General features: G+C 52.9%; 1 protein-coding gene across 1 annotated transcript; it reads left to right on the top strand.

The window, feature by feature from the left end:
• Positions 1-1,461: 1,461 nt before the first annotated feature.
• Positions 1,462-23,074, top strand: LOC310912622 (ADAMTS-like protein 2; the record flags this gene model as incomplete). Its single annotated transcript, XM_083867331.1, has 18 exons — positions 1,462-1,536; positions 7,852-7,994; positions 10,119-10,194; positions 10,696-10,798; positions 11,466-11,611; positions 12,493-12,616; positions 13,876-13,956; positions 14,275-14,450; positions 14,710-15,136; positions 15,775-16,186; positions 17,018-17,124; positions 17,310-17,436; positions 17,774-17,987; positions 19,146-19,301; positions 19,670-19,840; positions 21,484-21,660; positions 22,700-22,844; positions 22,956-23,074. The coding sequence occupies 18 exons, from the start codon at positions 1,462-1,464 to the stop codon at positions 23,072-23,074; spliced, it is 2,979 nt and encodes a 992-aa protein (XP_083723457.1).
• Between the last annotated feature and the right edge of the window lie 1,745 nt (positions 23,075-24,819).

The following is a 24,819-nucleotide window of genomic DNA, read 5'->3' as shown; positions in this document are numbered from 1 at the left end:
CCCTCCACCTTGAGCCTGAACCCCTCGGTGAGGGAGCGATGAGGGCTCGGACCGGCTCCCCGCACTAATTACAGCCCATCTGGCGGGCAGGGCCCGCTGCTCCCGGGCCACCGGTGCCATTTCTGCCCAGCCCGTGGCCGTGCCTCAGGGCAGGCAGCTCCCGGGAGGGCCCAGCGGTGCCAGCACGGTACTGGCAGCATCTTGCCAAAAGCTGCCTTCTGAGCACCAGCACAGCGAGGGGTAACCCAGAAAGGTGGGGGCGTGAGATCTGGGAGCCTCTTCCAGTGCCTAAAGGGGCTCCAAGAGAGCCGGAGAGGGAGGTTTTGTTAAGGGATGGAGTGACAGGACAAGGGGGAATGGCGTCAAACTGCCTGAGGGCAGGCTTGGGTGTGATCTTGGGAAGAAATCCTTCCCTGTGAGGGTGGGGAGGCCCTGGCACAGGGTGCCCAGAGAAGCTGTGGCTGCCCCATCCCTGGCAGTGTTCCAGGCCAGGTTGGACGAGGCTTGGAGCAACCTGGGATAGTGAAAGCTGCTCCTGCCCGTGGCAGGGGGTGGAACACGACAGTCTTTAATGTCTCTTGCAACCCAAAACATTCCAGGATTCTGTGATTCTGCCACCACCCCAGCAAGAGCAGGTCCCCGTGTCCTGGGGGATGCTGCGCTCTGTCCCAGCACGGAGCACAGGCTGCCCCAGTCCGGGCAGAGGGATGCCCTGGGGGGCAGAGCTTGCCTACAGAGGGCAGGAAGGAGGAATCGTGTAGCACAAGAGTTTTGTGCGGCAGGAAACGAACGGAGGGCTCCGCTTGGCAGCGAGGGGCAGCGCGGGCTCCGCAGGGACCTCTCGGTGCCGGGGCCGCTGCGGGGGGCTCGGGAAGGGTCGCACAGAGCGGCGAGAGAGCTCCGAGCCCGGGGAGCGGCAGCAGCAGGGCGGTGCGAGGGGCAGGCGGGGCGCGGCGGGGCCCGAGGAGCGCCCGGCCCCCATCCCATCCCTTCCCCATCCCCACCCCATCCCATCCCTTCGCCATCCCCACCCCATCCCCACCCCATCCCATCCCCACTCCCATCTCATCCCCATCCCACCCCATCCCATCCCCACTCCCATCCCCACTCCCATCCCATCCCCACCCCATCCCATCCCTTCCCCATCCCCACCCCCATCCCATCCCCATCCCACCCCATCTCCATCCCATCCCCATCCCCACCCCTCCATCCCATCCCATCCCCATCCCCACCCCCATCCCATCCCCATCCCACCCCATCTCCATCCCATCCCCATCCCCACCCCTCCATCCCTCCCCCGCCGAGCGGCAGCGCCGCGGGTCGCCGCCCGGCAGGTTGTAAAGTCATTAACTCCCCCAGCCATGCCGGGCCGCGCTCCGCGGGCCCCGCCGCGCCCGCTGCCGCCGCTGGTGGGCCGCCGAGCCGCCTCCTCCTCCGCGGCAGCGGCAGCAGCAGCGCGGCATGGCCGCCGCTCCCCGCCGCCTCCTCCTCCTCCTCCTCCTCCTCCTCCGCGCCGCCGCCCCCCTCGGCGATAAGGTAAGCGGCGCCCCCGCGCCCTCCCTCCTGCCTTCCCTTCCCTTCCCTTCTTCCCTCCCCTCGGGGAGCCGCGGCGGGGCAGGCACGGAGAGGGGTCCGACCCGCGGCCCCTCGCCCGCCCTTCCCCGCAGGTTTCAGGTTCCCGTCGCTCCGGGATCCCCGCGCTTCCCTCCCTGGCTCCTGCGCCGCTTGGGACGGGGGTTCCGTCGCCTGTCCCCCAGGCTGACCCCGAGGACCGGGCTCGGCCCGCTCGCCGTGCCCGGCACTAACAAAAGGCTGAGGGGGGTGCGAGGATGCGCCGAGAAGGGTCCCGGCATCACCGGAGGGACCGCGGGAGCCTTGCCCTGCTGGGGGATCGCCCCAAGCTGCCCACCACCTTCATCCCTCCTCGTTCGTTCCCAGCAGAAGGTTGGCTCAAGTTTAGGGCTGGAAACAAACAGATTCCTCCTTTCCCCGTCCCGCCCGCCACCCCGGGCACGGCTTTAGGCAGCTGCTTTCCCCCCAGCCATGGGGTGTCCAGAGCCCCGCGCTCCGCTCGTCTCTTCCCTCCTCCACAAAGGAGCCCCCAGCCCGGCCCTCCTCCCGTGGCACTTGTTTCACCGCAGCACCGAGCCCCCTGTGCCCGTCCCGTCTCTTTCCCGGGGTGAATCCCCCCGTTCCCCTGGCAGGGCCGGCAGAATTCCCGTCTTCCCGGCAGGAATCCCGAGTTCGCGGGGCGCCGGCGGTGCCCCTGCCTCCACGGGTCACCGCCTGCATTGTGCCTCCCGTTTCCTCGAGGGGAACCCGGCTGGATTTCTTTGCTGCCTAAGGAATTCTGCTCTGCTAAAGGAAGAGGGTTTTGGGTTGTGTTTCCCACCCCCAGACTCACGGCTGGGATAAAGCAAATCCCACATAAGCCATTCTAGACGCAGAGAAGACCAGACACTGCAGATTTACTGGGGATAACTCAGGCTTGAGGAGCAGCAGCGTCTCCTGTTCTGGGGTTTGTCTTAATTTTGAAGGTTTGTTTTTCCCTTCCCGCACATCTGCTCTCTGTTCTGTTTACCCCTGAGCTGCAGGGCTCAGTCAGAAGCTTTGGGCAGAGCAAGCCAGGTCAAGCTAAGCAGATGTGTCCCCTTCATTCAGGACAGACCTGGATGGACTCCTCCACCAACGTGTGTGCACGAGCCTTGGCTGCTCCCTTCTCCCTGCCCCCAGCAGCTGTGTTTGCACAACACCTCACACAAGGGCATCCCCAGCTGGGAGGAGGGCTCCCCAGGACAAACACACACCAGTTCTGTGCCCTGGAGATTCCCTTGCTCCAGGAGATCCCCACGGAGCCATCTGATCACAGATGAGGTGGTGTGAGTTGTCCTGGTTGCTGCTGCTGGTTGTTGTCCATCTCTGGTGCAAGGCACAAAATGCTCATTGGGGAATTAACCTGTGGTTCCTCCTGCCCTCCCGTTTTCCATGTAAAACATTATACAAAGAGTCAGAAAACCTCAATCCAGAGTTTGAGCAAGCAACTTCCAAACTAACTGCACTCAATGCCTCTGGTGATAGACATGTCTCCTGGTCACTGCCTGTCACTCCCTTCTCCCCCTTCACAGTTTTCCATCCTTTCTACCAGCTTGTCCCAGGAGAAGTGCGTTATACCTCTTGCAGGGAATCACCCAGCTGACCTGGGTGACTTTGTAATGACGTGCAGCACTTGCCTGTGAACTTTTTGTCATGGCAGGATTGTGAACAGAACTTGGTAGTTCTCCACTGGCTCCCGTTCACTGGTTTTCTAATTTGCTTTTCATCTGTGCCTCATTATATATCCATATTTTTGTTACTTATCTGCTGCAATTCCAGATCCTGAACAAGCTTCCATTTTCCCACAGAATCCCTTAAAAATATTCTGCATTGCTTATGTTACCTCAGGATACCTGCCCCTATGAGAACCTCCTCAGATATCTCGTTTCTGCTTTTCTAGGGAAAATTTGGGTTCGTGTCTGCTTATAATATGAATCTCTCACTGAGACTATCTAGTCTACATAAACAGAGTAAAACAATGGGTGAGAAATAGCTTTATACAAACCCTGCTTCTTTTGTAAAACATCAGGGCATAATTGCCACCGCTATTGTTTTCTCTCAGGGTTTTGGTAGAGTGTATCACCACAGCTTCAGTCAGAGAATGAGATGAGGGGAACCCAAACCAGGGGCGTTGAACACGGTCGTTCATTCCCAGATAATAATTTGCCATTCATTCCAGGCATTCAGACATCTGAAGCTACTTAGTATTTCAGTAAGTGGTGTGGTTTGCTCTAGAGAGAAGCCCTTAAAGTAAAGGGATGGTGGAAATTTTTGGTAGAGGACATGCAGTTAACAGCCTCGGAAAAGGTCTGGGAAGAATTTATTTCATTTTCAGCTGCTGTTCCGAGATGTGTTACGCTCTCAGACAGGGTTGAGCAGAAGATTTTATGACAGCTACTGTGCCCTTCAGTGTGAGCCAGCCCTCAAGGCTGCAGCAAGAGCCTTTCCCCCCAGCTCCTCTATTAAGGAGACATGTTTGTGGTCTCTCTTCCCAGACAGCTTTTTTTTTTCCAAGGCTCTAATGAATCTCAAGATTAGGCACAACAATAAGCAACACAGGGGACTGGGCCACCGACACGGTAATTGTAGTTATTCCCAGGTTTCTGGGAAAGGCAGTGCAGCTCTGAGCTGATCCAGAGCATGACAGAGAGGCAGCCGAGAATTCATTTCATCCCTTTCAACTCTTCAGAAAGGCCGCCTGGAAATCCGATAGGACGTCAGGCCGGGCCCACCCTTCTGTGCAGAGCTGAAGCATTTTTTGATTGTGGCAGCCTTTGTTTGTCAGGGGGGAGAGAGGAAGCAGCTGCTGGGCCTTTGCTTGGGCAGAAAGAGCTTTCAGTAGCACTGGCTTAGGGAGCGATGTTCCTTTGCTGCTGGCAAGTCTGGAGAGAGGCATTTTATCCTGGAAAAGTTCCCTGCAGGTTGGGATTCCCAGCTCTGCTCCCTATCCCCCTGGTGAGGGGATGGGAGGGCAGCCCTCACACAGCACAGGTGGGGAGGCACAGAATTCCTTGGTAGCCTCAGAGAGGAAAAGCTGCAGCTCTGGAACCACCAGGTGCCAAACCACAAGCACCTCGGGGGAAATTCTTGTGGAGAGCACCTGGCTGAACTGGAATATGCTCTGTCTTCTCTAGGGATGGAAATTCTCATCACCTAAGGGATCACATCTCCTTTAGGCAGAGCCCTTGGCCAAGCCCAGGCAGGGCCAGGCTTATGAAGGCTGGACCCATGTGCATCTGCTGTGCTCTGGTGTTTCCAGCTTGCTCCTTTTCCATGATTCTGCTGCAGAGCGCAAATTAGAGCAGCTCCAGCATCTCCCATAACCAGGACAATGCAAAAGAGTGCAAAATCCAGCCCCTCTCATTTCTCTCTCTGTGGGGAGTAAGTGGAGAGGGGGGATTCATTTGTCCAGAATCCACTCTTGGGATTTGTCCAGAGGCTTGGGAAACCGAAGCTGGGAGTTAATCTAATCTGGAGTCTGTCCCATAGTCTATAATTTATTATCTGGACTTTTGGAAAATGCATATATCTTCAATTAAAACCAAGAACCATTTGTGTGTCGTGGTCAATGCAGATTTATTTCTGACAATACAATAAATTCAGCCCAGATTGGAACCAGCTGCCCCAGCTCCAAGTACCTGAAGTTCCCACTCTTAGTCCAGGCCTAGAACTCGGATGCAGTCCTGCCATAAAGGGACATGGCCAAGGGGACAGCTCAGCACTGTCCTTGCTTACACAAGAAAATAAATGCTCCTAGGGAAGGTCTGACAAGGGAGCTCGGTCATGGAAAACCTGAGAGCCAAATCAATCTGCTTAAAAAGTGATTGATTCCTCCAGTGCAGAGAGGAAGCAGGAACAGGGATTATGGATACAGGGGACCACATTCTACTACAGGAAAAAGTCTCCGTGACCAGCATCTTTCAATAAATCTCTTTCGTCCTCTCAGTGAGGTGCAATGTGTCCTATCCTATCTGTGAGAAAGCAGTTCACAGATCAGGGATGCTGATCTCCCCCAAACCTCAGCTGTGCCCCCACAGGCCTGATCTCCTTGCACCCAGGCAGAACACCCCAAGAGCAGCAACCCTGAAAAGGAGCCTGCAACTTCTCACTGTTCCAAATACACAAACCCTGCTGCCTACCCTGGGGTAGGATGACAGAGCAGACTATTCCACCTCACCTGTTTTCCTTCTGCCCCTTCTCACCTGTTTGGATCACCAGATCCTCGGGGCAGGGCTACCTGGTAGGTTACAGCTACACAATAAAAATGGGTTTTATTGCCATTTGGAGAAAAGCTGTGCAAATGTTGCAGCTTTTGGTCCATGTGCCTCATGGAAGGGGTGGGACACCAGCTTTGGTTTTTCCCCCCAGCTAGGAGAGAATCAGTTTTGTGCTGAGCTCTCCACTCAGACATCACTGATAAATCACTGGAATTCTCCTTCCGGACAGCTGTGAAGAGCTCTTCCTCCCCAACCTTGAAATATGTATCACAAAGCACAGGAGCCGTCAGGGAAAGATTTTAGCTGAAAATACCTTACAATGAGAGACTTTTGGTTTGTTTCCTTTGTAAATGTGGAAACTGCATAGTCAGAATTTCCATTTACAGCCTGATAATATACAGTGAGACAAAAAATCACATGGGAAATTGGTTGAGATGATAGTTTGGAAGAACAAAAAAAGGTATTTTTGAGAACATGTCTGTTTCTTTTAGCTTCATTTTCCTAATGAGCAGCTCAGCTGCTGGCCACAGCATTTGGTCCCTGTCAGGCAAGTCAGCTCCAGCCAGAGCACTGAAGGGTTTTTCACACAGCAAGGAGTTTTGTTGTCTTGTTTTTGAAATCAACTCTTGCAATCACTGGAGAGCAAAGCACCAGGTAGCACGATGATTTTTTTGCAGCAGAGCAGGTTCCTTCCAACATTCTCTGGCCATCAAAAAGAGGCACTATGCACATTTCAACCATTTGAGTTACAACTTAAAAACATTTGCATAAACCAGCTGGTCCAATAGCACAGAGACTGTGCTATTGGCAGGCACTGAGGAAACACAAGTCCTCAGGCAGGAATTACACGACAAAATGAAGAGCACTTTGGCTTTGTTACACCGTGAAAGAGCATAAAGCCAAGAGACAGCCCAAGCAGTGAGCAGAGCACAGTCAGTGATGAGCAAACCCTGCTGGGTTTTCTCTCACATCCACCAGTTCTGCTTTGCAGAGGGTTGTTTCCAACAGGACCATCAGCCACTAAACCAATGTGGTTTGCTAACAGTAGCACTGATACAACTTCCCTGAGTCCTTGCTTTAAGAAAGCACACTTCACACACAGACACACACACAAAGTATTAATTTTCATCCATTAATATTTAAACACTTGGCATTTTAGCTGGATAAATCCCCTTCCTGTCACTGTCCTGTGTTAAACTCAGGGCTGTATTCAACACTACTCACAGCTGTGTTTCAGTAAGAACTAATCAGCAGATTAGTTCTTGCACAGGCAAGTTTGCCAAGGTCCCTGAGAGCTTTTAGACCATCAGACACTAAACAGGAAAAATTCTGCCAGGAAAAAAACCCCAACTAAACCACTGAATTGTTTACCTGCTGGGAATTGTGGAGGCACAGCCAACAGCAGCCTACTGCAAAGACCCTGCTGGGGCCAGAGGAGCTCGGGTTTGCCAAATTTAAAATCTAGTAAGGTGTGCTGAGAGAGGGAGCATTCCTCCTCTGAACATAGTGGGGTTCATGGGGAGAGGCTCTGGACCTTCTGAAGGTCTCTTGAAAATGATTTTTGTGAGGGTTGGGGGATGAGGTGCTGGATCTGAGCTGCTTTAGTCAGAAAGGGAAGGTTGTTCATGGAAATGCTGCTCTGAGGATTGACACCTGTGTACTCTCTGCTTCCCTGCACGGCCAAGAAGTGCAGCTCTTCCTCTTCTCTCCTGAGCCAGGTGTGAGCTGTGCTCTGCTGCTCTGCCTCACCCAGGCTGGGGGTGATGCTGTGGGGCCAGGCTGCAGCTGCACTTACTGCCACACATGTCCAGCCCTACAGCCCTTCTCTATCCCTTGAGATCCCAAGGCATCCTGCTTCCCAGGCAGAACTCAGTCTTGGAGGGAAGCTGTAATTTTGAGGTCCTGGTGTGGCTCCACAGGACTCAGATCCTGGCATGTTTGTCCCACTGCTGCCTGTTCAGGGGGCATCCAGGTGCCAGGACAGCTGCCTTTGGTGGTGAGGAGCCAGGTTCTCCAGCTAACAATGCTCTGTTTCTGTCAGGACAGTAGTGAGGCAGCAGATGGAGCTGGTGCCTGGGATGAAGAAGTCACCAAGTGGTGGGGAGAGTGGAGCTCCTGGTCCACCTGCTCCCGGTCCTGCGGCGGGGGGGTGATGTCCCGGGAGAGGCACTGCCTGAGACAGAGGTGAGTGTGAGCCTGAGCCCCTGGCCAGGAAAATGGGGTGCCCCAGAGAACACCCCTTGTGTTTTCGGGCTGAATCTCCTGGGTTTGCAGGGTCAGGGTTCCCTCCTCTGTGGCCTCTGGGAAAGGAAGGCAGCTGTGGTCTGCGGGCAGTGGTGGGGAAGGGGACAGGAGAACACGCTGCAGTGGGGCAGGTGACAAGTTCCCTGAATATGTCACTCACTCAGCTTGACTCATCTGATGGGGAGCAAGGGGCTCCTCTCTTGGAGTCCTGAAGATGATGGGGTTATGGGCTGGAGAAGGCTGGTTCTGCTCTTCTTCTCCTTTCCTTCACAAGCCCTCGTTGCCATGGCTGCTCTGACCAACCCAGCCCTGATTTGTGGCCAGTTCCTGTGCTCAGGATGTGGGCACATATTGCCAGACACCTTATGGAGACTTGATTTACTCCTGGCAGCAGCCAGCTCAGCCACATCTCAGCAATTTCCCCTCTTTATTCCCTGCAGAGCTGGCAAGTTCTTCCCCCTCTGTCATTTATCTGGCTGGCACCTGACAGCATCTGCATTTGTCCCCTACAGCTGCTGCAGTCCTGGGGTCCTGGGATCAGGACTGGGTTTGTGGGAGTGGGGAGAGCAGGGGAACTGCAGCTGCCTGAACTTCTGCTGTCCTGTCTGGGCTACCTTGCTAGCAATGCCCCCTCCTCCTCCTGCAGAGGTCTGTCCCCTGCTCCTCCAGGCCCCTGGGATGTTAATGAGAGCGGGCGTCCTGCAGCACAGCGAGCTTTCCCTTCTGCGTGAATGCACTCCTGAGCAGAGCAAGCTCAGGGCAGGGCCCCCGACCTGCCTCCTTCCTGCTGCACAAAACTTCTGTGTCCTGAGCTGGTTGACAGCATGGTGAAGGTCCAGATGTTCTGTAGGACCTTCCCTCTGCCTGTGACCTCCCTGGGTGTCTCTGCTGCTGCTCCTCTGCTCCAGCGCCCTGGGAAAGCAGTGGGGAACAGCACGGGGAGGGAGCCTGGGGCTGTTCTGCACCCCTAGAGCCAGAGCAGCCCTTCTGCCCTTTGCCTGCATCCAGAAGAGGGATTTTTCTCTCCATTTGATGCCAGCTCTATCCTTGACTCCACAGCTGGGGGTAGAAGGGTTTGCTGTGGTGTTTTAGTCCAGGGATCAAATCTGAATTAAAAAAAGAGAAAGCCCAGCCCAAAGGTTTCTGCAGCTTTAAGATGAATGGCTTAAGTGTGAGGCAGGTATGGCCAGGAAACAATTTCTGCCCGAGTCAGCAGGAAGCCTCTGCTTCTGGAAGGCATGGCACTTTTGAAGTGTTGCTGCAAATTTAGGCTCTGCCTATGTAATGTAAAGCATTGCTCTGGAGGGACAGCTGTAGTACCTCCAGCCAGGCCAGCCTGAATATGCTTAAAGTGTTCCTTGTATCCTCAGTTCCCAGTGCTGGTAACACAGTATCTGCTGCACATTTTTACACAGTAGCACTAAATTATTTTGTGCCTAAATTATTTTGCAGATCATTACTGCATTGCCTTAACCTGTGGTCTCAGCCATTCTTCATGTATCTTCACAGCTTTCAAGAATTTTTTTCTGTCTTTGCACCAGTCAGTATCTCCAGGACAGCTCATGCTGGCCAGAGCCAAAGATTCAAGTGTTGAGAAATTCCTATGGTTTTTGTTCATCACCTGCACCAAGCCTTCCCTGATAATCTGCTGGGGTGGCCAGTCCCCCTGGCAGGCACCATCTCTCTGCCAATTCACAGTGAAATCAACTCCCCCAGTCACTGCAAATCCTGGGCACATCCATAGGAGTGATGGACCATCAGCTTCTATTGTCTTTGGATCACATCAGCCCTTTTGGAGCTCAGAGGTGAAGGGACACAGTGGTGCAATTGCTCCCTGTCTGCTCAACCTACCCCAAAACAAGAACAGCCTAAAATCACAGCCCACATAAAAGCACTGAAGGTGTGTTTCAGAGGAGATTTTGGCCAGTCTAGATCCAGAAAACTGCTCTGATAAAACATCTGCCTCACTTCTCCCACTTAAGTCAGGCCTGACTCCTGTGTCATCCTCAGTACCAGGGAACTTCACAGATCTCCTGCTTATGTCTGGAAACTTCTGCTTTTCAGGCTCCAGATGCCCCAGGGAACAAACAGCACCATGTGTGTTGGTCAAGCCAAGCACTACCAGCTGTGCCAGCAGCAGGTGAGAACCACTTCCAATTCTGACTGCTCCTTACTGGGGGATGTGGGACTCAGGGGTCCTACTTGGAGCTGCAAAATCACCAGCACTTGGGGTGGGATTGGTCCCTCAGAGGACGGAAACAAGGGATGTGATCCTCTCTTGGGATGGTGGATGGTGTGCCTCTGAGATGGGAGATGCTGCTTTATTCTTTGGGACTGGGAGATGGGACAAAAGGATGTAAAATCATATTTGTTTTGGAGTGAGGGGAAGGATGAAGTTTTTCCAGGATGCTTTTCCCATTGCTGGAGGGAATTTTTGCAGGGCTGTTAAACACAGCTGTTTGAGAGGACCTTGGCAATTAAGGCCTTTCTGCCTCTCTTAGGGGACATCCAAGTCCATCACCAGTTCCTTCCAGGGTAGACAGGGCATTTTCATCCTGCAAGGATGCATCAGGGACAAGCAGCTGTCACAAGAATGGCTGTGAGATAGGGAGCTTTTTGATTGCATTTATTCCCTCCATAGCCCTGCCCAGCCAACACAGCAAGCTTCAAACAGCAGCAGTGCTCCAGTTTCAATGCCAAAGCCTTTGGGAAGCGCTATTACCACTGGATGCCCCTCTACCCAGGTGGGTTTGCACAACTTCACACAAGGGGTGAGGGTCAGAAAACACACCACATCTTCTTGGGCATAAAAAAGTAAAGCCCCAGGGGACAAGGGATGGATGCTCCTTGCTGCCCTGGATTGTTCTGAACAGGATGCTCATCCATTTCCTACAGAGTGACTTCACATGGGTGTCCAGCTGTCCCTTGAGGCACAGACTGAGTTCACTTAAGATATTACCCTGGTTCTGGACTCACCTGTTTTTCCATTAGCTGCCAAGGGGACACGGAACCACCTCCAGCTGCTCAGGTGAACGGGGCAGAGCTGGCCACCACCCCACACAGTCAGTGCCCCTCTTAGAACCCTTTTTCTGCTCTTGTGCATTTATGTGTGGCCTGGGAGCTGCTGATGCACATTCCCATTTTGGGCACAGTGATGGCACTACAAAGGCATGGCAAGGAAGAGGGTTTGCCAGCAAGAAGGATTTCTGCTTGGCACGGTCCCCAGTGCAGCCTCACACCATGACCTCTGCACTGCTGTAAAATCTGTGGCCTTGGGGTGTCATTGCAAGTAGCAGGAACATCCAGGGTGACATCAAACCATCAGCAGGGTCAAGGGGAAGATCCCTTTCCTTGCTGCCCATCTCTGGGCACCTTGACCTGCGTGGTGACCCTGTGCCTCTGTCCCTGCAGATGACTACACCAGTATCTCCAACAAGCCGTGCGACCTCCAGTGCACCACCCGCAGTGGGGAGAGGCAGCTGATGGCCCCAGCACAGGATGGTACCTCCTGCAAGGACAGGACCTACCAAGGGGTCTGCATCAATGGGAAGTGTGAGGTGAGGCTCTGCAGTAGAGGAACTGGGATTTTAATTGCATGGCTGGACCTCCTGGTCATTGCAAAGCCAAGGGGTCCCAGCAGGGAACTGAAAGAGAGGCCTCACATTGGATTCATTTAGTACAACTCCCAGAACCTCCCCAAAAGAGTGCAGTAGCATTTCCTGGGAAAGACCCTGCCCCTGTAGAGGTAATCTGGCCCCAGGAAACCTTCTGTCCTGGTTTAGGGCAAATCCGGGAGAAAACCTCTGAATAGGGTCCCTCTGGAAAGCAAACCCAAATGGCCCCTTCCCCAACTGGTCCAGGAAAGAACTCCCTTGGGGAAAAGTGGAAGTACTATTTATTTAACAAACAAAGTGCCCACAAGCATAAAGAATGAATAATATGAAACAATAAAACCTCTTGTTCTGAAGTAGATGGCAAAATTGAGAAAGTCCTTGCCGTGGGTTGTAGCTCAGCTCGCTCAGTCTCTTATCAGTCTTATCAGGAAAATGCCATCCTGGGCCCTGGTGGGCCACAGGTGTGAACTCCTGGTGCTCCCCTTGGTTTTCAGTCCAGAGCAGGTTTAAACAGTCCCAAGGAAAAAAAAAAAAAAATCCAGGAAACTTCTCTGCCTCAGCTAGGTAAACTAACTAAAAGCACAGGAGATCTCTGTCCTGCTGTCTGTCTGTACTGCAGACAGCACAGTCCAGGAGTGGAATGCAGAGGAGTCAGAGCAGTTTCTGCAAACAAACTCCTCACTTCTTCTTCCCCTCCTTTGCTCCCAGAACCAGTCCCAAAGGTGTAGATCTTAATATCCAGCACAAACAGAACAGACAACTGGGGGTACGTCATCACAGAGTCCCTCACCCCAGGACCCCTGGTGTTGTTTTGCCCTTTGCAGGCAGTGGGGTGTGACGGGAGCCTGCACTCGCCCCGGACCATGGACAGATGCAGGGTGTGTGGAGGGGACGGCAGCACTTGCCACCGTGTCTCGGGCACCTTCCGAAAGGCAATCTCACAGATAGGTACTCCCTGCTACCAGTCTGGAGACTTCACCTGCTACTTCCTACCACCAGCTGCCATAGAGGGGGATTGGCTTGAACCGTGGGTAGGAGCTTTCCCAGCTGCTTGGTGGAAAGAGTTGAGGAGTGCCACGATTCCTGCTTAATGTCTGTGTTTTGTCCTTCTCACTTAATCATCAGAGGAGATTGGTTTGATGTGCTCTATATTAGGCTGGTAAGGTTTCCCTTCACCTGTTTAGAATAGGAAGTAGCTGGGGATCTATTTGTTCCTATTGATTTTGGCATCTCGCCCTCCTTGGATAATGTGAAGAGATCAATGAATCTTCTTTTATTTGTGCTACGTGTTCATTTGAAACTTAAGCTATGATGAGGGTCACAGCATTTGTTTCCGCCTGCACTTAATCTCCTGCTTTCCCCAGCCCCGTGGCTGGCACAGCTGAGGGACAGTCCCCTCTGAAATGGGGCTGACATTCATCCCTGCAGCCTGAAGGCCCAGTCCTTCAACCACAGGAAGAATGGACTGTGGTCTGCTCATTAGTAATTAATGAACTGTGGTTTGAGGATGTTTTGGAACAACATTTCACACTGTTGTTGTTTCACTAGTTTGCCTCACTCCCTACAAACACCAGCCTAGAAAAGCCCTCAGGTCCCTTTCCAGGGCGGGGGTAATGGTGTTACCCCCTGTACCAGTATGGGTACAATTTTGTTCTCCCATTCCAGCCCTCATAGTATCTTACAGAACAGACAAGACTCTTGTTTCCAGCGGGAAGGACAAACTGCCAAACCACGCAACTTTAAGAGCCTCTTATTTCCTCTCCCTTTAAAGGTCAATTTTTATGTTACTCCCGAGACAAATTCCATGGAGTCAGGAGCTGAGGGGACCTATGGTCTTTTTCCACCCTCTGTTCAGCATCAGCTCTGATCACTACTAAGCTTTTTTTTCTGTGCTCTTGCCAAAAAGACTGTGAAAGCAAATTCATCCACACCCCTAAAGCCAGACTGTTTCATTGTACAGTTCCTTCCCAACTCCAAACCCAGCAGTGCTCAGACTGACATCCATAATGGTGATCTGTTACTGGGATTTCAGAGGTCTGGGATGAGAGCTCACAGACTGGTGCAATGTGCATTTAGGTCCTTGGCACCCTGCTCCTGAAGGGCAGAGCTGCCTCCCTACAAACACACTTGTCCCATGAGGTGCTTTTCCCACCCAGACCTTTTTTTTTCACCCTTGAGGTCTCCTCATGCTCTGTTCTGTTCCTCAGGTTATGTGTTCATCACCAACATCCCTGCTGGTGCCACAGACATCCTCATCATTGAGCGCAGGAAAACAGAAAACATCCTGGGTGAGCAGAGGAGCTGCGTGGGTGTGGAGACCCCAGTTCAGCTGCCTGGGAGGTGGGAGGAGGCTCTGTGCACTCCCACCTATGCTGTGAGAGAGCTGATTGAGAGCATTTCCTCCAGGGTAGCTACGTGGTTGCTTCATCTCTCCAAAAAACAAGGCTACCACATCTCCCGTGCCAGGAGAGATGTTTGGAACCCAAGTTCACTACGGGCAGGGCCTGGGGTTCTGTTTCTGCTGGGCTTTTCTCAATCATGGGCTCTTTCCTCAGTGCCAGAGTTCTGCAGAATGTCCCATTTGTCTGTTTTCTCTCTCTTTGAAGCACTTGCAGATGAATCTGGGCATTTCTTCTTCAACGGCAACTCCGCCATTGACCACCCTCAGAACTTCAGGGTTGCTGGCACCGTCTTCAAGTACCGGCGGCCCTCGAGCTTGAACTCGGATGGGCTGGAGTACATCATAGCTCATGGGCCCACTAACCAGTCTCTGAATGCCATGGTATGTGAGCAGCTACTTTTAGGCTGTTCTGTCTTGCCTGCCTCCCTTAGATAATAGGAATATAACCTGGTTCCAAACCTGCGTGTGTGGGTGGGTGGAGGAAGCCAGAGAGGTGTGCAGGGGGCTTTCCTTTTGGACTTATGAGGATGCTGTTTTCTCTTAATAACCATCACCAAACAGATGTGGCCAGAAAAGACTTTTGGGAAATTCATACCCTTAAAATAAAAGCAGTGTTGTTTTCTTTCCCCGTTCCCTCCAGTACTACAACTTCAATGGGAAAATGCCTCACGTAACTTACGACTACACTGTCCCTCGGACACCGCCTCTCCGGACTGCAGCCCCTGCCCTTGCCAGGCCCCTCTATCAGCACCTACCAGAGACCAGCCACAGCCATCCCATTCCAGCCAACTCCAGAGCTGCCCAGGACTTCAATGCCACGTGGCTCTCCTTGTCACCAGATGACACCAGTGAACAGCTTCCTCTAAGGGAAGGGCAAGAAGACTTAGACTTCAGTGCCCCGCACTTCTTCCAGACTAACTCTACCAGTCAGACCCAGGACTGGGGCTGGGAACAAAGTGAAGAGAAGGAGAAGTATGACTTTCAGATCAGACAGGTCTACCATGCAAACACAGCAGGAGAGGATGAGGAGGAGGAAGCAGCAGCAGCTGGTGGAGAAACAGAGTTGGGTTGGTTGCTTTGTTCTTCCCCCATTTTACTGACTGAAAGCAGATATTCTGCAGTGGAAATCTAAGGTGGCTTTAGCATCAGGGTGGGCAGGAGGGAAGGATGGTAAATAGTGGGGTGGAGACTGTCAGGGAGCAGCAAGGGCCAGTATCTCTGTGAGGGAAGGGGAGGCTGCCAGAGGGTGGCCACATTGAGTAGGTGTTAAGTCATAGGTTGTACTTGATAATCTCAAAGGTCTTTTCCAACCTAGTTCATTCTGTGGTTCTGTGATTCTGTAATAGGAGTTAGGCAGGGCACTCACTTGGTGCCTGAGCTTGGCAGGCAGGGCAGTGACAGCAACAGGGCCTAGCAACAGTCCAGTGATCATCAGGGGACAGCAATGGGACAGGTCAAATCCGAGGTTGATTTGGGAGAGCCATACAACAACTCAGGAACAAAGAACACGTGCAACATTGTGCAGCCCAGGACTGAAGGCCCTGGAGTTTAAATGGGGCTCCAGAGCAGTGAGCAGACAGAACAAGGGGTAGAAATTTTTGATTTTTAGGCTGCACACTGAATGTTGTTTTTGCCTTGTTAAATGCCACACTTGGATTGAAGTACAATCCATTCCACATAGCTAAAGCACGTATTTTAATTCCAGCTCTCAGGTTCAACCAGATCTCCACCAGCAGCACGGCCATGCCCTACAGCATGAGGAGACCTGAGCTGGCGGAGAAGAGCCGTGTGACATCCTCCAGGCTCCGGCTCCTCAGGCGCCTGTGTCACCGAGACCCCCACAATGCTGCCTTCTGCAGGGAGCTGTGGCCCCTGGCAGCCAGGACAGCCCCCAGGAACTCCACGGCTGGGCTCTGGCCCCGCTGGCCTCAGGGCCTCCACAGAGCTCCGGCTCGCAAGAACTCGTTGGGGGACTTGAAGGTGGAGGCGTTTGCTGGTGGTCAGGGGGAAGCAGCCAACTACAGCATGAGGGCATCTGTGGAGAGCCCTCTGCTCGGGGCCAGCCCCACCGCCAACATCAGCCAGGCAGAGCCCCTGCAAGCCCCCGGCACGGAAAGGTGCCACCTGAGCTCCTGGGATAAAACAGGGCTGGGGTGGTGGCTGGGGAGGGAAGGCCAAGCCAGGCCTCTGGGAGTTTCCCTGCTGTCCTTGATGTCCCCATTGGCTGGGGAGGGAGGGCCAAGGCAGTCCTCTGGGAGTCTCCCTGCTGTCCTTGATGTCCCCATTCACCAGTGTCTAGCCATGGAAGCTGCTGTAGGTTCTTCGTCCAAAGAGTGATTGTTACAACTGCCCTGACACGGAGCTTGTGGAATATATTTCAGGGTCCATTTAAATGGGTGCTGAAGGACCTGGTGTGGTTGTAAAGAAGGCCAGGAATCCATAGCATGTCACGTATACACATATACCATCACGTCACACCCCTCCTGTCCCATTCCTCTGGGCACATAAGCTTCTGAAGCTTCTGTAAACATTTGGCAGGAGACTGAGGACCAGCTTTTAAATACTTTGGGGATGCCACATATGAACTCTCCCCACCACACTATATGATGTGAGAGGGGCCTTGCTTGAGCTACCATTTCCAACCCAAATCATTCCTCAAGGTGAGGTGCAAGCTGAGGCTGAGGGAACCTACATGGCTGGCAAACCATGATATACACAAGACTCGCTATGAACGATGCTTCCTCCTTGCTAGTTGCATTTGGGAGGTGGATCAAGGCTTTTCACTCTCTGTTCATCAGTGATCTGCCTTGCCCAAGGTGGAGGAAATGGAAAGCAGAAACACTGGTTTTCTTTCCATCTTCAAAGGCAGCAGGAAGGAATTTCCCTATATTTCATGTTTGCAGCAATTTTTTTTCATTTTTAGCTCACACCACCTCCTTTTTCCACAGCAATGAGTTTGATGTAAGCCCCGTGGGCCACGACGACATCAGCTTGGCTGACATGTATCGGTGGAAAGTCTCAGCTTATGCCCCCTGCAGCTCCACCTGCACTTCAGGTAGGTTTGGCTTCAGGTGACTGACCACATGAGGTCCTTTTGGGCTGTTGAGGGAGAGAATCCTGGTAATTTTTTATACAACAGGGAGAGTTTCAGATGCAGTGAGCACGCCAGTTATTTAATGCTGGTGGGAGGAGGCTCTTGGATCTGATGGAGCGTGGCTGAGGGTGTTGCTGGCCCAGCAGGTATCAGCACCTCCTACGCGATGTGTGTGCGCTATGATGGAGTGGAAGTGGATGAATCCTACTGTGATGCCTTGACCCGACCAGAACCTACTCATGAATTTTGCACAGGGAGAGACTGCCAGCCTCGGTGAGTGGAAGTGACATCAGCTGTCCACAGGGAGCTATCTCTCTAAGGATCATTTTCTACTCAAGGGACACAGCCATTTTTGGGCTGAAAGGTGTGCTTAAACTAAAAAGACCTTGCATGCCCTTGTAAGCAAAAAGAGGGGAAGAATTAGGGACCTAAATTGCCTGCTAAGGGCAAAGCTGGTTTCAAGGCCAGCACATTTACTCAGATGTGATGAGCAGAGCCCCAGCAGCAGCTGCTGGGTGAGGGAGCCCCGGGTGTGCAGGCACATCCCTGCCACCCCATGGCCCTGCTCCCCCTTACTGGGTGTTCCTTTGTGCTTTCCCTGCTTGTGGAGGTGGGAGACCAGCCGGTGGAGTGAGTGCTCCCGGACCTGCGGCGAGGGCTTCCAGTACCGCACCGTGCGCTGCTGGAAGATGCTGGCACCGGGCTTCGACAGCTCTGTCTACGATGACCTCTGCGAGGCAGCCGGGCTGGCCAGGCCCATGGAGAGGAAAGCCTGCAAGAACAAGGCCTGTGGGCCCCAGTGGGAGCTCTCTGAGTGGTCTGAGGTAGGCTTTGCTCCCAGAGCTGAGCAGCCGGGGCTGGGTGGGGCCTGGAGGAAGGTGACTGGCAGATGTTGGGTGCTGAGGAAGCCCCTGGCCACTGCACGCTGGGGAAACAAGGAGTGCCTCTATCTGCAGCTGCCCTGTTCTGGCACTGCTCAGCAGACACAGCTCATTGCAAAACATTTTTTCTAAGGTCGCTTCTAAAGCAGGACAGTGACCAAATGAAAGCCCTGCCAGCAAGAAGCTTCCTCTTCTAGAGATCCAAACTCAGGGTCAATTGGGAAACAGTACCATGGGGTCGGAATTAATACACGGGAGTTGCAGTTCACGTTTGGACTCAGTGTTTATTAACTCTTATCTATATTACAGCCTCACAAGCCGTGAGTTCTGCAGTACCTTCAGTTAACAAGGGGCAGTAGAGTACCTCTCTATCTCTACAAGGTCTTTTTAAGGACAATCCATCCAATTGTGAAATGCCACCAAAATCACTTTCACTTTAAACCCAATAATTAACCACTTGAAGTCTGCAATGCAGACTTTATTAACCAATTACAGAAAACCATCCAAACCCATGAAGAAGAAGGAAGAAGTAGATGGAAAAAAAAACCAACTAACTTCCACCCTAAAGTCCCCATCTTGCCCCATATATATTACTATATGCTAAAATCCTAAATTCTACTTTTTCACCCTGTGAGATCACACAATACTATTCAAACTACATGCCCACAACCCCAGTGCTATCACTCAATTTCAGAAGTCTGTTCCACAGGCTCCAGTCAAATGCAATGCCTGCCTGAGGGTCAGTGCCCCTCAGCACAGAAAGCCTGAAATTTTCAGCCTCCAGGGTTCCAACACCATGGAGATACAGAAAAACTAGAAGCCCATTGCAGTCCCTCTGACTGACTTCCCATAGCCTGCTCGGGCTTTGGCCCAGCAACTTTGAACAGCAGTTCAGGCATCAGCACATTGATGTGCTGGAGCTCTAGGTCCCAAAATAAACGAGCAGCAAAGACAGAGGCAGACACACCTTTTTCTGTCCCTGCTGGGGCCCTTTCCCTCTCTCCTAGAGCAGCAGTAAGAAAACGGGAGGCGGCACTGCTGCCTCCCCAGCCTTGTTCTGTGGCGCTGAGCCCCGGGGCTGACTCCGTGTGGCCCTTGCAGTGCTCGGCGCGGTGTGGCACGCCGGGAACCATGAAGCGGGAGGTGCGCTGCTCCGTGGAAGCTCCTCTGTGCGACGAGTCCCGCAAGCCCAGCAGCGAGAAGGCGTGCACGGGCCCGCCCTGCGACCGCCGCTGGACCGCCTCCGACTGGGGCCCCGTGAGTCCGGGCATCCTTCCCCTGTGCCCCCTGCACCCAGCGCTGGGCTGGAGGGTGGGAGCAGTGGGATCTCTGTCGGCTCTCTTCTGGCAGAGGCCAAGCTACAGAAAGTAAAATAACCTCTGGGTTTTGCCCCTCCTTGCTGTAAATTTTGGTTAACTGAGCTGAGCTCCATGCAATAATCTGGGAAACTCAGGGCACCTGGAGAATGGAAGCCCCTAGCCAAATGAACTTCTAAAGCCCCTTGGGATCCAGTGCAACAGTCCCAGTGTCAGGCCTGCACTCAGGACTCCTCTACTGCCACCACCAACCCTGACCTCTCCAATTCCCTGCTTTCTGATGTGTCTAAATGCCTTTTGCTCTCCAAGTGCTCAGGTCCGTGTGGCGAGGGGCGCATGAGCCGCTTTGTCGCGTGTCGTAACCTGGAGGGCAAAGTGATCTCCAGCTCGCAGTGTGACCCGGCCACCAAGCCCCTGGCAGTGCACCCGTGTGGGGACAAGAACTGCCCTGCACACTGGGTGGAGCAGGAGTGGGAGCAGGTAAAGCCAAGCCCAGGCCCTGTGTCCTCAGACCTCCTTTCCACCCCTCCACCCCATATCCCACAGGATGTGGTGGGAGCTTGGTTCTCTTGGCAGAGCACGGTTGTATAGTGTGACCTCCAGGCATGGATTTGTATCCTTGTCCCAGCTCCTTTGAGAAAGAGAGAAGGAGTAGTGAATATCCCTGCCGTACCCCATAAAACCCCCAAAGTTTTATGGCATTTGCTGCCTTCTCAAGGAGCTCCACGGGAGGGCAGCAATACCTTGAGGAAACTGCTCTCCCACCTGGCTCCTCAGCAGAGCCTTGTTCACTCACCCCCACAGAGGACACGAGTTTCCCACCAGTAAAGAGAACATCTGAACAGAACCGGCTTAGTCTCTGATAAGTAAAAGCTGGAGTTAAATCTGAACCACAGCCCAGATCCCTGTGCTGAAAGTCAAATCCAGACCATAACTGTGTACTTGCTTCAGGGATGACATTCCAGTGAACATGGTCCAGGTGCTCTGTTCCACCCAACACTCAGTCTCTGGCACATCTTTTTACTCTCTTTCTGTTGCTCAAGGCCTAAAGACATCAGGCTTCCTCATACATGCTGATCCAAATCCCAGAGTATCCAAAGAAACACATTGAGTCAGTTGTGAGGCTTGAGCTTTTTCTTTGAAGTCTCGAGCAAAACAGGGATTCATGCAGCATTAAGGAAGAAGGTTTCTAGGATATAAGGGAAGCAGCCAAGCCCTCTTCCCTCCAATCATGGCTAAACCTCTCTTCTCACTTTGCTCCCTTTATAGCTGCTGATTGCATTCAGCTGAGCCTCCTTCAGCACCAGTAACAAGCACAGACTGGTTAACCTGGCACTTCCATACGCATCCCCTGCTCTGGCCCTCGGTGCGGGTCACACAGTCCTGAAGTGCCATTTTTAGCAATGACCCAGCTATGAAACTTATCAGAGCTCTGAAAGACCAGCTGAGCTCCTCACCTTTGCCTGTGCCAGCTTCTTTGCTGTGTTCTCTCTGCTGATGAGCTCTGAGTTCTCAGGATGACTAAGAGTGGATGCAAGCCAGTTGTGCTAGCCCTGCTGTGGTGAAAAAGGACTCAAAGCAGTGAAATCTCAAAATGGCAACTGCCTGCATGGACATCAGGGAGCAGATCCTGCCTCCTGCTGCTTTTCCTGGGGATGTCCTTAGGGAGAGAGCCCTCTCAGCTAAGCCTGCATAGCTCTGGGTTCAGCAGTACTTGTCTGTACACATCACCTGCACTGCACCACTTTGGTCCCCTTGGGCCCACACAAAGCTTGGCAGTACTCCAAGATGTAGGTTGCTACATGCATATGCTATGTGGTTTTCCAGACCATAGATACACATAAAATAAGACAGAAACAGCCTCTTGCAGTCTTAGCTTGGCTGCTCCAGGCGCCCTGTGGTAGCTGCTCTCGAGGCCAGCCAAGGTGAACTCAGCTGAACACTAATTACCAGCATCTGTTCCTGCTCCCTGGGAAATCACACCCCCTGCTCCTGTGGCCTGAGCAGCACTTCCCTCTGTCAGACTGGTGTTAGCACAGGCATTAAGCCTTCCTCCTGAGCAGAATGCCCTCTTGCCTGAAGCTGGAGCATCCTGTGTTAGCAGGCTGCTCTGTTCCCTGCAGTGTGACGCCAGCTGCGGGCGAGGGGTGAAGACCCGGCTGGTGCTGTGCGTGGGCCTGGAGAACGGGCTCTACAGGGAGTACCCTGAGAAACGCTGTGAGACCTCTCCCAAACCTGAGGAACAAGCTGCCTGCTTCAAGAGGCCGTGTTCAACGTGGTTCACCACCTCCTGGTCCCAGGTAGGGCTGGGGGTGGAGGGGAAGGGGCAGGGTTGGTGGAGCAGGACCTGTGCTGAGGTTCTCTGGCAGCCTGGTCTGCTAAGTCTGGATGGGACCCCAAGTTCTGCTCTGCCAAGGATCTGTCAAGTCTGGATGGGACCCTAAGTTCTGCTCTTCTGCAGAACAGGCAGCAGGATGAGATTGCTGCCTGGTTTAGATACCATATGTCTGTCCAATACAACCCAAAAAAGCCATTTTCCACCTGTCTGGTTAGTGTGCCAGTGGATGCTTGGCCAATTCTAGAAGAGATTGACAGAGTCATTCAAGGTACACTCGCAGGATCATCCAACATGAGATCTCTGGTCCCCAATAGATGCATGGGACTGGTGGGTTCCTCAGCTTCCCAAGGCATCTTGTGAACCCAAGGAATTGAAGATCCTTGGTTCTGTAAACATGACTTTTTGTGCGAAATTTAACTATACAGGGAAAGATCAATCTTTGGTCAAAGATATTTCTCCTTACCACTCTACATACAAAAATCAGACTAACTGGCAGCACATGCAGGCTGGAGAAAATATTGGAGAATCACGGGGGTTATTGCCTCAAGAAGAGCATGCACCACACTCCAGGCATGCAGGATTCAGCCATGTCTCCTCTGCTGCCAGGAGTCCATGCTTTGTCTTTCCCTCTTTCCCTTAATAGTAACTGGTGAACATTTAGGGCATGGGAAGACTGAGGAGATGTGTCTGGCTTACAGCAGCCATTTTCTCCATTTTCTGTCACAGCATCAATGCTCCAGACAAAACCAGTTCTGAGCTGCAACAGAAATGAAAAGCAAACTCTCCCTTGCTCTGCCCCAACCCCAACTCAGGGATGCTTTCCTCCAGCAAAAAAAGGGGAAGAGTAAGTTTGAGATCAGTGTGGCATTTGACTCAAACTTCTTCAAGAACAGGGATCCAAAGCAGGGATTGGGAGGCCTCAGTAGAGAAAAGCACTTGGGAGCTATAGAAAACCAGAAAATGCCTCTCATGCTGTCTTTCCTGTTTCTTGACCCCGACAGTGCAGCAAGACGTGTGGTGCTGGTGTGCGACTGCGGGAGGTGAAGTGCTACCAGGGGGAAGCCCTGGCCCAGGGCTGTGACCCCTCTGCCAAACCAGAGGCCAGGCAGACGTGCCAACTCCAGACGTGCCCCACAGAGGCCCCAGGTACATCTGGGAGGGCAGGGAGGTGGAGCAGCCCTTGGCTTTGTCCGTGATGTCCACGCTGGGGAAGCACATCTCCTCTGTAACCCCTCTGTGTGTGCTTGTGCTCCCCAGAAGACGCCTGTGAAGACAAAGCAACGGCCAACTGCGTGCTGGTGCTGAAGGTGAAGCTGTGCTCACACTGGTACTACAGGAAGGCCTGCTGCTGGTCCTGTCGCCTCAAGTCACCCTGAGCACTGCCAGGATGTACCTCCCTTCCAAGTTCAGGGGCAGCAGCCCCCTCGAGCCAGACTTTCCACTTGAAGCCACCCCACTTGGCTTGGCTGTGGAACCAGTCCCTGTAGAGCAGCCTGCTCAGCAAGGAAGGATTCTTACGACTTAGTCATCACTGTTCCCTCTCTGCTGAGAGGCTTTCACACAAGACAAACCATCAGTGCCTAGAAAGCTACTGAGGAGTGAGTTGGGAGAGCCTGTCCCTGCTGTCACCATCTCAAGGGCGTTGAGGCCAGCCTGCACCAGGACAGGGACAGGTCTCTGCTCTGCCCTGCAGTCTTCCTACTACAAGGGCAATTGCCAAAACACATCAAAAAATTGTGTCACAATAAAGAGATAAAACTATAAAACTGTGGATTTGGAATGCATGTGCCTAGGCCAGAGCCAAGGGAGGAGTAGGGGAGAGAGACAAGGGGAGAAAAAGCAGGAGCAGGAAGGGTGGGGAGGAAAAATCTTTGCACCAGTAGAGCTCCCAGGCAGCACTGGATAAAGCCCTTTTGGTGTTGTCTGCCAAAAGAACAGAAACCACTCCTGGTTTGTATTTCAAAGTCCTCATTTATTTCTGACATTGAATTTGGACCCATAGCTGAGCAACAAAGACAGAGAATAGTAACAGGAGGAATCTGAAGTGGAAAAAAAAAATCTGGGATCCCTGCCCCTACCCCATCCTGTTCTTCCACCAGCTCCCAAACCTTCCAATTCTCAGCTGCATCCCCTGTGTTTCCAGCCCTTCCAGACTCACCCATTTCCCTGTAGCTGTGCCAGACCCAGAGTGTGTGTTGGCTGCAAGGCCAACCCCCATCTTGGCCATCTGGCAGCTCTGGAACTGTCTCCCCAGCCTCGGCGTCTCGTTAGCCCGTGACAGGTCACACTTAATCTGCTTGTGACAAAGATGACAATGGAGTGGCCTTCCTTCAACCGCAAGGGTGACCCCAGGAATGTGTTATTCCCACCCTCTGGGGGTCACAGCACTGCCGTAGTGGTGGGAAGCCTTGTTGTGTGCCAAGAGGTAGAGTTGCATGCCGGGAGCCGCCGTGTCCTGTGCTGGCTCTGTGCCTGCCAAGGGGACGGAATCATGGGGCTGTCTGGCAGAGACCATGCTGGGACACATTAACTTCTCGTGGCTCCCAGCAGGATGAGACCTAGCTGAGCAGATGCTCTAGTGGGGAAGAATGGGATTTATCAAGTTAGCCAAGATTTTCTTCCAGTTACAAACCATGTTTTCAGGGAGGAGCACTGGCTGGATGGGAGGCAGTAGGGGTTACTGACTACTGACCAATGGGATCCAGAGAGCTTTGCTGCTGGTAACTTTCATCTTCCCTCCTGCCTGCCCTTAATGTGAGAGGACATTAAAACCTGCTATCACTATTTGGAGGATGGGAAGAGACTCTAAAATGCAGCCAGACCAAGTCTCTAGTTAATGGAAATGCAATGTCTTTTTGGGCTGGAGGTGGGAGACATGGTGCATAATATTTGCTCAAAAGTGTGTGTAAAATGCAGGCTGGGCCAAGGTGTTTGGTTACAAGGACCATCACCGTGGTTTGCCTGGCTCCTTTCTTCAGATCAGAGGTGCCAAGGCATGGGCAGGTCCAATGTGTATGTCAGCCTTTTGCCTGGTAACCTGGGCATTTGAGGCTGGAGCACCGTGTGTCTGTGCTGAGACCTACCTTTTCTGTGTGTGAACGGGGAGGTCAAGTCAAAATCC

This window comes from Zosterops lateralis (assembly GCF_965231275.1).
Source record: "Zosterops lateralis genome assembly, chromosome: 9".
Classification (NCBI taxonomy): domain Eukaryota; kingdom Metazoa; phylum Chordata; class Aves; order Passeriformes; family Zosteropidae; genus Zosterops; species Zosterops lateralis.
This window is presented reverse-complemented; position numbering and strand designations above follow the sequence as displayed.